The 16,495-nt window shown below is 41.1% G+C and overlaps 1 protein-coding gene across 1 annotated transcript in view; it reads right to left on the bottom strand.

Annotated features, from left to right (window-relative positions):
- LOC122400273 (tyrosine-protein kinase Drl-like) overlaps positions 1–16,495 on the bottom strand; it is a 90,951-nt gene that overhangs the window by 41,603 nt on the left and 32,853 nt on the right. Inside the window, exon 2 of the mRNA XM_043401643.1 lies at positions 15,432–15,559. Within this exon, the coding sequence (XP_043257578.1) occupies positions 15,432–15,559 (128 nt within the window). The remainder of the gene's footprint in view (positions 1–15,431; positions 15,560–16,495) is intronic.

Here is a 16,495-nt window from a genome sequence, read left to right as displayed (position 1 = left end):
TTACAAGATTTCTGCAGAGTTCATCCTCGTCTGGTTAAACATCTTACTTCGATCGAAAACATAGACACCAACACAATTGACTATCACATAAAAATTTTCGTAATTAAAATTCATGATTCCTACACAAATTTATTTCCTTTAACGTCTCAACTCTAGAATCAATTGTTTTATTTCCATACAGAAAAATACTGTCACCTATGTATTTAATAAGACAGTCATACTGTTAATGGAGGCCACTTCGTTTTTGGATAATTTTAAAACTAAAGAATATAGACATATTTATTTTTTGGGAGGAACAATTTGTTCCAAATTCTCTAAGGACAGTATTTTACTATAAAAATAAAATATTGCGAGCAGAATTTTTAAATAAATATTATCGAAAGTCTGCACACCCCCAATTAACGATACAACGAGATTTGTTCTGAAACCTCCAAGGGTGCAGTATTTTAATTAAAAAAAAAAGTATCGAAAGCGCAATCTTTGAATAAATATTTTCGAAAGCCTGCACAACTTAATTAACGGCCAAATAGACCGAGATAATTTGCTGCGATATCTCCAAGGACAGCGTTTTAATTAAAAAAAAAAATACGTTTAAATAAATATTACGAGAGGTTCGCAGAACTCGGTGAACGATAGAACGAGATGTAGAAAGGAACGGTCGAGTAACTCGGTCGGTATTATGAAACACGCTTAATTATAAAACCGATAAATTCATCCTGCGGGACGGAGGGCGGACGTCTGGAATCCCGGACGTTTGATAAACGAGCCTCTGATCCTGACCTTCTACCTTACGTACGTTATATGGCCGGAGCACCTACGGTCCTCCATCGCGGTTCGCTCGAGTTCCCAGCCCTCTCGACCCTCTGTCGTTTCCGTGGCTGCAAGGCGCGCTCCTCACGCCTCGGCGGACTTGCATCGTCCGATGCCTCGAACCAGGCGAAGGCGACCGTATAATTAGATCTTTGGTTCGCGGTGCAGCACGCGCGTAATTACATTTACCAAGCGCGAAACGTATGAATATCGATTCAGACGTACCAACGCCCCCGATGACAATCATCCTGATCACGCGTGACTCGTTATATACGTTAGCCACTACTGTCCTCCCCAAACTCCACTAAATTTCCTCCGAGCAACAGAAAATTTGCAACGAGACACCGTTTAGAGCCTATAGAATATTATTCTGGACGTCTATTCGATCTAGCTTTGACAATTTTACGATTAATCGTTGCTTCGTGTATTAATGGACGCGGTGCTATTTGGAACAGCTTCTCAGATACCCAAAAGCAACGTTTTGTTATTAATATAAACCCTGATGTAAATTTTTAAATGATATTAGTCGTTAACCCCTTGACGAACGATTTAATTTGAAATAATTCGTCAAACATGTACCATTTAATTTTGGTTAAATCTGTTCGTACAAGAAATGACCACGAAAAGGAGTAAATTTATTTTACGAATACTTTATCAATGTAACAATGTGTTGATTTTAATATATAAGACTTGACGTCAAGCTCATCATTGTACCTCAAGGGGTTAATAGTGCTATAAAATGACGAACACCCTATCGAATATATTCTTTTCGTGAAGGACAGGTGTGTTAAATTATTGAAAAGAAAATCTTCGAATTACCCCAGAATAACGATAAAGCACTGGTTTTAAGCTCGATATCGAGAATAAGAGTTCTCTCGCGCGAGTAGCCCCCTCGTCGCCAAAGTCGAGATGAGAGGAAATGAAAAATATTTAGCCCCCGCGAAGGAATAAAACCATGAACAGGCTGTGACGAGCTAGAACGTCAAAGCTTTTCTGGCGCGAAGCGTGGCAGAAATGGGAGTGCACCGGTGGCTGCAGGTGTCGGTGATTATGTGTTTATCGAATCAATAACAGATATAGAGGAATATCTAAATACATATATTGGAAACCCTATTCGAGCGCCAACGTTGCTTTTAAGCTCCAAAGAGGGCCTTCCAATATGATAATAATCATTCTTCAAACTTTCAAATCGAGTCTATTCGAAGCGAAGAGCTAAATAGAAGATCGTCGTTAATTTTTTTTAGTTTTCACTTCTTGGCGCTTGAATGTTCCCGCCCCTAGATCTAGAACGATTCCACGATTAATCAAGTTTACGGGTTCGTTCAGGGTAAATAAAAAGGGGCAAGTTATTCGAACTACTTAACCTCCCGTTTGGTCGATCTTTATTAATGAGAAGTCGAGGCGCTCGATCATCGGGTCCTCGATCGCTGGGGGTGGCGAACGGGGGAAAAATTAGTCGTCGTTAATCATCGACGTGGACGTAATATTACGTCGGTATCGAAAGGTCGACGTCGAAAGGCGGGTGGCAACAATTTGGCGCGGCTCCAGATCGGACAGATGTCCCTAATTCTTCGTTTGATAAACGACCGTCTGATCCTGATCCGTCTGGTAGCAGCTGCCGGAGTTTCTTCGGTAGCCGCGCCCGTCAACGACACTCCAGCAACCCGGAAACGGGACAACCGTGTAATTATTGCGCGCGATTGTGACTTTGACACTGGATAGAACGACGCAGGCGCCGTCTCATCGAACACGACGGACCACCAACGCAATTGACATAATGCGTACTGCCCTGGGACACCCTCTGACAATCCTATCTCGATGGTTCTCCGAGAATCTTAAATAATAACTTTAGAGTTACTCTACTTGCTTACGTTTCGTGTTCGAACCCATCGTGATTGTTTCTTTTATCGAAAAATATATTTTCTCAGTTTATATTGTAGGATTTAACAAAGAGTATTTGGAACAAATGTAGATATAAGCACACAATCTTTGTAAACAAATTAATATCATATAAGAATCATGTCTGTCTTTCACAACTACTCGTTTTGTTCTCCTTCACGAACAAAACACTTTCAACCCTTTTGCATATGAATTAACATCCAACAAAACACAAATATTCAATGCAAATCTCCTACAATATTTTAGAAATATTGGTAAAACATTCTTGGAGCTTCTGATACGATTAAATCTTTATAATAATCTCAAAAATATATTTTCAGAGTTTATATTTTCGGAGTACCTATTGGTGAAAACATTCTTGGAGTTCCTTGATATGATTAAATGCTCGATGGAAGAAATTTCAGTAATAAAGAGAGCAATCTCTCCTTTGTTATTTTTGTTCTCCTATTTGCCGTAATTAATTCGTTTCACGTATTTTTACGCGGTAAAAAACAACACGAGCGTTATACGTGATCACAATTACGAAATAGAATGCCGTCGTGATCCGCGGTGATTAATATCCAGCCACCCTCGGTCATTTTGACGATTATTGGAGTGCTTAAGTCATTTGCTCCCTTCCATGGCCTTAATTCCCAAGAGGTTCGCTGGATTCCTTTTCCCGGGCAACTCGGGGAACCTCTATCAATGGAGACGAACTCGGTCCTTGCGGTCCTCCTACGCGTTTACCAAATAATTCATCTCCCCAGAACTTTTACAACGTCCTTCAAACAATGAAAAGCAAACCGATTCGCGACAACGCGAAGCAATGAAAACTAGAGAATCAGGCTGTTCACTACTCATACTTTATGAATAGCAATTTTCTCATGATTTGATTCTATTCCATACTATATACGAGTCTCCTTTCTAAATTTATTTAGTAGATGTATCAGAGAGGCCAGAAAGAAATTAGCTAAAGGCGTCTTAAAAATCGTCATAAATTACCAAAGAACACAAGTTTGGAAGCCATTATAATTGCTACAAGAATTATATATTCCCATAAACATCTCTCGTTAGATTTTCAATGACGAATTATGCTTCTTTTAGCCATGTCGCGAACTATGTTTCGTATTTCCTGCTATTTTCGATGCTGGCGAGTATCGATACCCGTTTTCTGGCGTTTTCGCGAGAACCCGTCCACGGAATTAAAAAGGACCCTTTCAGACGCGTTCCACGGACACAGAGGCTCGACACGGGCCGACCTTTCGCGGAGTTTGCCAACTATGAGCGAACCTATGGCAACGACAAATTTCCTCATCTAACTTTCTACTCCGAGATGAGATGATCGCTCAATGCCAGCATCGCCTAGCTATCCTCGCTGGTAACTCCCGCTCATCCACCTATCCTGACCCCGTGCATCCCAATCCCCCCTCCAGCCACTGATTCTTCACCTTCCTCCCGCCCTGGCACCTTCGGGGAAAATTAATGATGGAATCCGAGAGTTTTCTATAGGGAACTTCACCGTCAAATCCCCTGGGATGGAAGAAATTCGCAAAGGAGACGGAATGGAAGGCAACGACAATGGATTTTTCCTAGCGCTCGATCCTTGAATGGACACCGCCTCTGTCCCCTTTCAGTTTCCCGGGGACTTTCGCGTGCAGTTCGACGGGGTCAAACGGTGTCACGAATCACAGTCGCGCGAATTGTCTCATTAGTTAATCGCGCGATCGAAGTTCATCGTTCCCAGAACGATCGCAATTATTCCGCGAGGGTCGATCAACGATCCCTCAAATTCCTCTCATTCTTTATACCTCTGCAAGTGTGTAGGATATTCTCGGAAAAATTTTAATGGGAGGTTCGAGAAGTCGGAATAAGGCGAAAATCAAGAATACCAATTTGTTGGTCGAGGCTTCGTTGAAAAGTTATTAACGTTTTGGGGTTTTTCTAATTTTATAACGGCAAGGAACAACTTTTTCAATATTTTTAGAATCTCTGCATATTCTTCATTAAAATACGCGTAGTTTGGCGCTTGAAAAATTAAAATCCTCCGATCCGTTCAGAAGTTATGATGTTTTAAAGATTCGCAGGAAATTTCAGTGAAACATATCAATGATATGGTCAGACATATTTTAAAGAATTTTTTTCTCGAAAGTGCGTAAGATTTCGGTGGTATGTCTGTTCACCAAAAATGATTGTACTTGACCCCTACAACTAAGAATAATTTTTTCAGAACGATTTGAAATTTTTTTTTTCCGTCGAAAAATCTCATACCTTCTCGAATTTTTTTCTCGAAAGTGAATACGATTTTGGGGGTATTTGTATTGACCAAAAATGATTGTAATTTACCCCTGCAACTAGAAATAATTTTTTCAGAACGATTTGAAATTTTTTTTTTCGCCGAAAAATTGGGGCACCTCCTCGAATTTTTTTCTCGAAAATGGTTACTATTTCGAGGGTATGTCTATTGACCAAAAATGATTGTAATTTACCCCTGCAACTAGAAATAATTTTTTCAGAACGATTTGAAATTTTTTTTTTCGCCGAAAAATCTGGGCACCTACTCGAATTTTTTTCTCGAAAATGAATACGATTTTGGGGGTATGTCTATTCACCAAAAATGATTGTAATTTACCCCTGGAACTAAAAATAATTTTTTCAGAATGATTTGAAATTTTTTAATTTCGGTGAATTTCTCCATCGCTGATTTTTCTTGAAAATTCGTTTAAGAAAAATTAGTTCTCAAGTTGAGATGTCATGGGGCAATAAATTTGGAAAGGGTGGTTGAACACCCTGTATAGGAATTTTTAGGGATTATTCTCTCAGTAGATTTTGTTCTACATTCTTATTTGATTCAAAATCAGTGATTTTTATATTTCCTTGACAAAAAATCACATTCAAAAATTCATTTGCAACAATTATGCACGAGTCTAAATCGAACGAATTTCACTTCTGGTCCGATAAAGCGAAATAGACCTGCGTTGCACCAACTAGGGGCGAAAAAATTGCACTAATCCGGGGAATACTGTATCGATCGAACCAGAGACACTTTTTGCACTCTAATTAAAATTAAATCGAATAATTCGGCGATCTGATTCGACAAGACGATCCATAGAAGCATCTGGGAACGAATCGTGAATAGAATCGTTTAATTAAGTTCGAAATGATAAAACTCGGTGCGTTTTTTGTTTCTGTATTCAATCTGTCGAACAATCGGAAGCAACCGCGTCGAGATAAGAGGGTTCGAAGTAAATATAAAAGATTCAGATTAATTCCCCATCGACTGAATGACCGCTCATTTAGCGAGGGACGACTTTTCACAAATAAACTCGCTAGGGGGGATGTTTCTCGCGGTAATGAGCCTCGCCCGGAAGGGTTTTCTCCGGACGACGGTGTCGCGATGGGCTCAATTGCGAACTCGATCGAGCAAAGACGATGTTTTTTAGTGGTCTCCCTCCTCCCCGACGATGGCTCCCGTTCACGCGGGAATTAACGAGCCTACCGAAGAATCGGCCACGGAATTAAATCGCGGCTCGCGCGCAATCCCGCCGCTCCAAATTGAATACGCTCGCGAGAGAAAGACCGGATTCAGACGCGTCGAATGAAATTATTAAAACGTCAACGCCACGCAGACACACCTGGCGACGAACCTGTCGCTGGCAATGGGGACAGGAAAAAGGCCAAGGTCCTCCCGCCTCTTCGGGAAATCAAATTCGAAAATGTCAAACGAACGATTTTCCGGTGAAACTACATTCAACCTTCGAATTCGTGTGGTATTCGAATATTATTGTTCGAGATTTCGTTTTACCTTGCTGGGAGAAACTTCGATTTATTTCATTGTCCACCGGTGGTTTGGAAATTTTTAAATAACTTTTTGTTTACACGATTTTGTTTTATTTTTTTGGGGTGGAAGAATCTTATAATAGTGTCTTATAATTTCACAACTGTTGTGTATTTATTTGTACGGGAGAAATTGAAACGATAGGTACGTGAATGTTTAATGTATAATGTAAACATGTTTTACAAAATTTATTAGAAACTACGAATGGTTCATTGTGACTGTTTTGGTAGTTCTAATGTCCATGTATACCATAACGTAGAGTACAATCGAGATTCATTGTACATCAACATCGACGTCCATCTAGCGATCGAATATATTCTTTCGAACAGAACTAATTTACTGGCAAAAAGTATACAAAAAAAGGTTAAATTTCGCATTTAGTCCCCGTCTACTTTCCGGGTGAAACGTAAATAGTGGGGGGAAACAAGTAGTTAATTATTATTGTCGATCGTGCGAGCGGATACCGCGTAGCAGCCGTCGTTTCCCATCTGCCTCGAGATCGAGAGTCGAACTGTCTACGAAGCTGCCGATCGGCGGCTGTATTATGCATTCAACCCTCCCCCCTCCTTCCTCCCAAGTCTGTCTCAGCTTACCGTATACCTTAACATAATAAGATTGCATTATACAGTATATACAAAATTTCCAGTTTAAACGCGGCCCACGTTCCGGCTTTAAGGCCTTGTCTAGCGAGCGTTTAAGTTTCGGAACTCCTGGCGAACACGCGAAAAGTTCCAGACCGTGTCGCGTGCTACGAAGTTATACCAAATCGAGAATACATCTTGGATATGTATGTATATATTTCATGAAGAAAAGAGACCTTCTTTACGAATTCGATTCAATCTTATAAGCAGCCTTTCGATGGAAAACCGATTTCTAACATTCGAATCTACGCTTTTGTTACTACATTTTGTTGATACATTTTTTCTATTATATTCCCTTCGATACAGAACTGTTTTTTCTTTGCAATTCGTGATCTCTGTTCCCCAAGCATTACTATTTCCTTATTTATTAGTAAAATAAACGTTCAACATTATGCAATAAATTTGAATACCGTTTGGTACTTAATTTTATTTATTTCTTAGGCTAAAATCTTAGGATCCTCTTATTTCACCCTTTGATTACTAAAAAGATGTCTATAGACAACTTGTGTATGCGTTAAAATTGACCGTAGTCGAAGGGTTAATTTTGCCATGTCCAATGACTATACGAAATATTTTTTAACAGTCCTGTCTCTTGAGAATTTTTTGTTTGATTTATTTTAACTAATTCAACGTAGACGTCAGATGTTGCAGAAATAAATGTAGAATGATTTTAATCCACTATTAGGGATACGATATTTTATTTATTTCTTAGACTAAAATCTTAGTATCTTTTTATTTCACCCTTTGATTACTAAAAAGACGCCTATAGACAACTTGTGTTTTTGTTAAAATTGACCGTAGTCAAAGGGTTAATTTTGCTGCGTCCAATCACTATACGAAATATTTTTTAACAGTCCTGTCTCCCGAGAATATTAATTCGATTTATTTTAACTAATTCAACGTAGACATCGGATGTCGCAGAAATAAATGTAGAATGATTTTAATCCACTGCTAGGGACACGATATTTTATTTTTCTTCAACCCCTAACTGGTACCGATACTTCACTCTGAATTTTCGCCCATATAATTAAAATATTATCGTTTAAGTTATAATATTGTGTGCTATAATTATAATATGTTTTTCATTTTTTTGACTTAAACAAACAGAACGGCTGGAGTCATAGAGGCCATTACGTACGAGGCACTGCCACTAATTTTGACTATTTCTCGTTGTAGAAATTAGTGAATATTACCAAAAATAGGTTCTTCATAAAAAAAATACCAAAAAGAACGCGTTTTACGATAGAAGATCCTCTTGAGGGGTTGAATCCTCCGATTGCTGACAATGAGACACATTTACCCTATCTGAAACAATTTTTATCTAAACGCAATAGTAAAAATCGAGATTCCCAAAGTAGGTTTCGTCGATTTCCCTCCCCCTTTTCCCCTCCGTTGAGAGCGGAAATTACGTGATCGTCGTCCGAGCGCGTCCATCGGGCGTCCGTCGCGTCGGATGGTCGGGTTTCGTAGCGATTATGTCGTATAATCCGCGGTGGGTGCGTTTGTCACAGGCTAGGCGGCATGTAGACCGTCGGTGTCGGGTGTCCCTGTGGGTGATATTCCCTGTTATCCGAAACGCGGGGCTGTTATCCCACAGGACTTACCATACGGAAGCGTCGTTGCGCGCGTCAGAGGGGTAGAGGAAGACCACAGGCGGCAAGAAAGGCAACCGAGGGGCGGAGGAAAGGGTGTGGTCGGTCTCCGGGATTCACAGCGTGGGCGGACATTAATCACCTCACGTCACTGGCCGTGATCTCGGTGAATTTGCAATTAATACGAAATTGCCATCATCGTTGTGTCTCTAAGACGAGCCTCGTTTGCGACGCCCAGAAGCACAGCCATTTATGCCTATCTCTCTCTCTCACCCTCTCTCTCTATGTGTGTGTTTGTGTGCACGTGCAGGCTCCTGTGAATACCTATCGCGTGACGTAATAAATTGTTTGCGGTCTCAATTTAATTAATTAGTGGCGGCTCTCCGCGTAAGCGAGGCAAACCGTACGGTAGCTAGTGATTAAAATGAAAAATGAACATCCGTCTGATAACGAGGATTCGAGTGGACTTTATACGGAGTTCGTCGTAACGCCGAGTGGCTGGTTACCGGGTGTATAATTTCACTCGTAACGATTATACTCGATCGAGGGGGACGAGCACGTTTCCTATCCGTGCTCGATCTTTGCAATTCGAGATAATAAAAAGCCTCAAATTATAGAGGGGATGCGCGACGAAAATTTTATCAAGAATATTCGTTTTATTCGTGACTCTAAACGCGAATGGAAAAATCAAGAAAATAATTTCACCCGACGAGAATTCGCGAATGTACTCGGGGGGGGGCTATTAATTTTCGGCTTGTTTAGTAAATTTAATTAATCGCGACGCACGGTGGAACGCGTTCGATCAAATTTACCATAACGCCACTTTGTGCTACGCGTTTCCCAATTTACGGATTATAGTACAACAAAGTTAATGGGGTTAAATTGTACAATGTTTTATACTTTTTCACCGATCTAACCCTTCCGTTTGACGTTTCAATTCAGGAATTAAATTATTTTAATTTTACTCTGTGCAGTCGAGTTCGTCTTTGTAATTTTTAAATTAATTACTCTATATGATCGTCGTTTCAACATTGTTCGCCGATCGTCTTTGTAATTGTTAATTTATGCAAGATTTCAGAAAGATTTTTACTTCGTATTTTGATGAGAAGATTGATTTATTTTCACAGTGAATTTGGAGACAATTCGATTCATTTTCTACGAGGCTTACACGCTTTTATCTTTTCGAACGATACATGGTCGAATTAAGGGTGGCTTCTGGTGGATCGTCAGCCGCGTCCAACTACGATAAGACAAGGGCGACGGTTCGTGCCCTTTCGCACAATGGGGTAGAGTCGATCTAGGCTGCAGTAATATCCTTTTTTTGGTCGAAAGTACGCCCCATCAAGTTCCCATCGACCCCATGAGACCGACGGTGTTACAAGTAATTGTCGCCCTGGGGTGGCCAAGCTCGACTCTCCCTACGCTCGTCCCCCTCCATCAGGGGATCAGGATTGGACGAAAGACGAGGCTCGATGCCACGAGAAAGACAATGACAAACAACGAGGGAAAGACAGCGATCAACTATTTGACGAAGAAACGGAGAAGAATGCGATTTCAAGGGGGAAATAGTCCCCAATCGGAATATATTCTTCAACATTCTATCGCTACGTTCCCACTTTAACATTGCAATGAAATTGACAATAGTAACGTCAACTACTGAGGATGACAAATTAATTAAATAATAGGAAGTTGAGGATTCTAGTTAAACAAAACAAAAAAAAATAAATTTCACTTCAGAATACATTTGTTAACATTTCATTGCAACATTTCCACTTTAAGATTGCAATGAAATTGATAATAGCAACGTTAACTACTGAGGATGACAAAAATTAATTAAATAAAAGAAAGTTGAGGATTCTAGTTAAACAAAACAAAAAAAAATAAATTTCACTTCAGAATACATTTGTTAACATTTCATTGCAACGTTTCCACATTAAGATTGCAATGAAATTGATAATAGTAACGTCAACTACTGAGGATGACAAATTAATTAAATACAAGGAAGTTGAGGATTCTAGTTAAACAAAACAAAAAAAAATCAATTTCACTCCAGAATATATTTGTTAACCTTCCATCACAACGTTTCCACTTTAAGATTGCAATGAATGATAATAGTAAGATTAACTACTGACAATGACAAATTAATTAAATGAAAAAAAATGGAGGATTCTAGTTAAACGAAACAAAAAAATAAATTTCACTTCAGAATATATTTTTCAACATTCTATCACAATGTTTCCATTTGAAAATTGCAATGAAATTGATAATAGCAACGTTAACTACTGAGGATGACAAATTAATTGAATAAAAGGATGTTGAAGATATAGTTAAAGAAAGGAAAAAAAAACCCTCTTTTGTGAAACAATAAAATTATTTGCAGACTACGATTATATATGTTTAATGTAAAGGACGAAGAAAACTTTCTTTCCGACGATTTTCGCCCGTGAAAATGGAAATAGTAATTTCAGTAGCGCAGTGAATCCAGGACGACCGATTTGCATATATTTTTAGCCCATTCTAGTTACACGGACTGTGGATTTTGTGTCCTACAGTTATTTCCATAACCGAGCCCTCTGCATAATGCAGAAATTCCCCTAGCTTCGCTAGTAATTCATATCGTATTATACCGACCTACTTGAAAATTACGAGGATTAGATACATCGAGGGAGAAATCTCTTTAATGGAGCCTTCATTGCCTCGGTTCAGAGAACTCGTTACAATGGACGTCTCGGACGGAGTCTTTGCAATTATCTCTGGGAATCTTTTCAAATTATACAGAGTGTCGCAAGTACGCGTGAAAACAATAAGGGAAGTTCATATATGAACGCAAGCCTGGAAACGTTTTATCATCGACCGTCTTATCCTTTCCATTTGTCCAGGAATTGTTCCAATTTCGTGAAAGCCTTGCGAAGTGAAACAGTGAGATAAGCATAGTTCACTCGTTAATATCTTTCGAGATAATTATACCAACGTACAAACTCGTATGTTTATATGAACCTTTTTTATTGTTTCCGATGTGTAGAATACACGCTGTATAGCAAAACATTAACTCGTAATGGTGAGCCAGGAAATTGCAACGTTTGTAAATTTTTGCAGTAGAGTCGACTGGCTTTTAAAATCCATATACGCTGCAAAGGGAGTTCCGGTGACGAGTAAGAGAGCGTTCCAAAGGAAACGAGAGGCGTTTGATATCTATGGACGGAGTAATAGACAAGTGGAGGAACGAGGAAGAGAGCAATCCCCCGCAATTCTAGAACGAAACGCCCCCGCGGCACGAGTGGCTCGCCCCCGTTTGCCGTTTCAAGTGCCAAGCGGGGGGTGGAAAAGTAGGAACTTTCGCCTAACAAGTGGATGATTCACAAATCATCCCCAATTCCGGCGCCAACGAGGAACTTCGTTCGACAACTTTCCTTTTTGCTCGTCGAAAACAAAGAGAGGAACGAGGAAGAAAAACGAAACGTTCCAGATCCAGATTCGCTCGTTTCGGGGAATTCGAGACTTAATCGAGGGCGTTATCGTTGGAAATTTAGATACCACTTTTGCTCGTCTCGTCCTCCCCCGTCCTATTACGCCCCCCTTAGCCCCTCGATAAAAGAAACAAAGCCGTGAGTCACGGGGGGCGATCGGGATCGGATTACGCGCAATCTTAGAGGCGACGCGCGATCCCGGATAAATATGGATCCGAGCGCACGCGATGATTCAGATCGAGAAAAACGGGGAAGTTAGGTGTAATTGAGATCGGTCGATTTCCCGTGGAGGCGGGCTCGACCATCGGTGGAAAATCTTGACTCCCGTGTAACGTTTTCCCAGCGTTGATTGGATGAGTTCCGGTTCATCGGGCGGCCAATTCGCCGCGATCGCATTTTGGATTCCATCGCGTTTTCCGTCCCATCGTGTCGAACAATTCGGATGGAAATTTCATCGGGACTCTCTCGACCCGCGCTCTTTCTTATTTCGAATACATTTTTACTGCCAGACATTCTCTCAACGTTTCGAGAAGATACGGTGCCCCGTTTTGGGACTCAAAATTTTTTATTAGTCAGTCCCCCGTCAATTGTGCAACGAACAAAAAATGTCGAAAGAGATACAATTTAAAACAATTTTGTAAGCTTCGAAGTGGATTTTGACAAAATTGAAAATAAAATTTCGATCCGTGCAAGTGTCGAAAGTGATTCAATTTGAAGCATCTTCATTTAAAATTTTCTCTATTCGAAGTATATTTTCAAATTAAATTTTTCGACTTATGAAAATATCGAAAGTAATGCAATTTAAAAAAGTATTATTTACAAGTTTCTCTATCCCAAGTGAATTTGATCAAAATTACCGTTCGTAAGAAACATCGAACTACAAAAAGGGTGTTCGAATTTAGAAGACTCTGGCTCGTTCATAGTATGTTCCCCTGTTCGATCGAGATAATAAAGTCGGCTAGATAAGGCTTAGATCCTGCTATTTTCATTAGAAATAAGTTCGAGGGAAGTTCCCAACGAGGTTCATCTATTACAGAAATTGGTCCGCGTCGCTAATTCTCGTTCTGGTCTGGATTCGGGAACGGAGGGGGCCGCGGAAACTGTCTTCGGGCGACGAAGATAAGAAGAAACGGCGTTTCCGTGACCGCGAGAATGGAGAGATTTCGCGGTTAACGAACCTACGGGCGAAATCCGAGAGATAACGAGACGGTGGGATGGAAAACGCTTCCCGCGGGATAAGGAAGGTCGTTGTCCCGTTCCCGCGATGGCAATAAAACGTTACCGAAACGGTGCCTCGTGCAAGCAACCCCTTTCGACGAGCGTCGGGGCAATTTTACTAGAGAACGACAGGTAACGCCGCTGCCATCGACATTTCTCCGCGTTGAAATTCGAGGATTCGACAAAATTTGCCGGCTACGTTCTGCCCCGGACATTGTTGTCGCTCCGTGGGGATGTCATTACGCGCGAGTCGGTGAAGACGTTCACCGGAGCTTCTCGATTTTGTGAGCGTCAGTTTCTGCAACGGTTACACCCGGACTCGATGGGACACGGTAAACATGCTGCGTTCGCTCAAAGTTTCATCAACCCACCCCATATTCTTCCATTCAAGATTGAGCCAGTTTTACGAAAGTGTTAAATTTCTTGTATATGCTATGAATATACAATTTTGTACACACAAAAACAATCATTAGAAAGTCTAAGGATTATCCTTGCAACCTATTGTAAATTAATTTATTTTGTTACATTCACTAAGCGATAATGTGTGACTATGTAAATCCACATCTGTAGTTCCTTGCATACCCGTTAATAAATGAATAAATAAAATAAAATAAAATAAAATACAATTGTAAAAATAAAAAGATTGTACAAGTTGCTTAAATTGAACCTTGGTATTTCTAACTTGCTTAAAAATGGAACATCTTCTACACATAATGATTTCGAAATCGATTGAGAATCAGTAAACCTACCCCAACGAAGGACCACCATTTACCAATTCCCGAAAAACAAACGAAGAACCGCGAAGACAAAATAAAAAATGGCACCCCAAACGTATTCGACTCCCCTCGTATCAGCAGAGATTGTTTCGCCCAACACCCGGTGCACTCCACGACCCTTAACGTTCGCGTAACGACTTCCTTCACGCAACGTACGGTGCAAAGAACATCGTATTCAATTACTATTAATAAGCAGCGTCAGTCGGTGCCCGTGGTTCGAGACGCTAAACCAACAATTACGTCCGGCGATAAAGTCGAGCCCCCTCGTCAGAAATTAATACGGAATTGACGGTAACCCAGGCGCGAAACGACAGGCACGTAGGCCCGATTTCCTTCGCGTTTAGCGTCCCTCTGGCCCGCGGAGGAAGGGACGAGGGGCCAGGACTTTTCGCGTTTTCTCTCGCGTCGATCGTTTCGGAGGGCTACAGGGGGTGTGGGTGGTGGTTCGGTTTCCTTGGCGACCAGAAGGGAACGCGACGCGCGTATCAGCCACCCTTTCTCCTACTCCCTTTCGAAATACCGACTGTTTGTATTTCATATTGATAGAGTATTGATACAGCCCTCTCTGTGACCCCTCCGTTCGACAAACTCGCTCCCGATGCACCCTCCGCGAGCCACCCATGACGGACGCCGCCCCGTACCCGGTTCTCCGGGAACGTAAACGAGCACGCTGTGAGTTGCTATTTCGGCCGAGTCACGTGTTTACTTTGTTCCGCATTGTTGCACCTTGCTAATGGCCGGCGCGAACGTTTTCCACGGCATAGACGGGCCACGGGCACGGTTACGCGCAACTGCATCGCACCCCGATCTTGTTAAGGGGTTGCGACGCGATGAAAATTTTTCGAAATTCTCCTTTATTTGCGGAATCGATACTTTATTGCACGGAAAACAATGCACGCCTAGTCTGGACACTGAATTCTTGCTCGTACAGGCGTTGAAAATCACGAACTATTGGTATTTAGACGGATGACATTCTTCAAACTGGGGGCGTCGATAACTTTGAGGATTTTGATCCGATCGACTTGAAACTTTCACAAAATTTACAGTACTAGATAACCTCGACGAGAATGAAAGGGTTTTGCGATATGTTAAACAGGGGCTCTGTTGCAAATATTTTTAAACTCGCTTTTCACCTGAAAAACTGTGACTTGAAAAGATGCAGCGTACATTTTCTATTTGACATTAGTGGTCGATGAGATTGTTTGCAAACTTACCGGGTGTCCAACAAGACTCTGCCAGGAAAATTCGAGGTCCGCGATGCTCGCTGGCACTGGAACGACAAAGTTCATCGCGTACGTATTGACTACCCCTTCTCTGACGTAGTACAGCTCAGCTTCGAGTCCTAAAAATGAAAGTACAGTGTTAGAAAATACAAGTATTCCCGATATGGAAGATGAAAGACAGAAGACGTAAAATTTGTATTTCGTCGATCGATCATAATATTGTATAAATCAGGATAGATTGAAATACGTAAAAGATTCGTCTCCAGTTAAAAAACTTGAGTAAAATTTTGCGCCAGCTGGTCCAAGAACGTAACAACGAGGAAAATACTGGCGAGTCTGTTATCTCGGCGAATAAGTTTAGTTTAGGGCTTCCCATAGTACCCCTCTGTTAGTCTTAGGAGAACGTAGTTTTACGAAAGCAGAGCTGCGCGTGTGTGTTGGCGAACTATCGACGAAAGCAGACAGTTGGGAAAAGTTTGACGAAACTGACACGCGTGCCAGGGAAACTTAGCATCGACGAGCACCATATATATACCGGGATAAAGATCCAAGAACGGATCGACCAAAGTGTTCGTGCAATATCATCCAAATGTTTGCATCGCGAATGTTGGAAACGACGGAAAAACTTGACGCGTGGACCCGCATCGTAATTAAATTACGCGACGTTCCGCCAACCCGACTCCCGTACCTCAATTTTCAGTTTTCAGACACTAATTATCCACCCGGAACACGAAGTTTCATTTAATCCGTGTTCCATTTTATCCCTAATCCACACCGACGGGATCCTCCGTGCAAGGATTCCGTAGCAAGCCTCTGATACGGTCACTTCGCTAACAAACCGCCCCAGGCGGAAACTTATCCAACGATTACTGTCGCTACGTTTGCCCCACGATAAGACCGTATCTCTGAAATATATATATATATATACACAACCCGGAAATAACCGTGGGTATTTCACGAACGGATCTTGTAACACGAATCCATCGGGATACCAACGGTCTCCTTACTTTTATTTTCGCCTCTGGTTCGCCTTCCTAGATCATGATCTACGAATA

The sequence above is a fragment of the Colletes gigas genome, unplaced genomic scaffold (assembly GCF_013123115.1).
Source record: "Colletes gigas isolate AHSC1104 unplaced genomic scaffold, ASM1312311v1 Colletes_gigas_Sc00002, whole genome shotgun sequence".
Taxonomy (NCBI): domain Eukaryota; kingdom Metazoa; phylum Arthropoda; class Insecta; order Hymenoptera; family Colletidae; genus Colletes; species Colletes gigas.
Note: the sequence above shows the minus strand (reverse complement) of the source record. Positions and strands in the feature narration are given on the sequence as shown.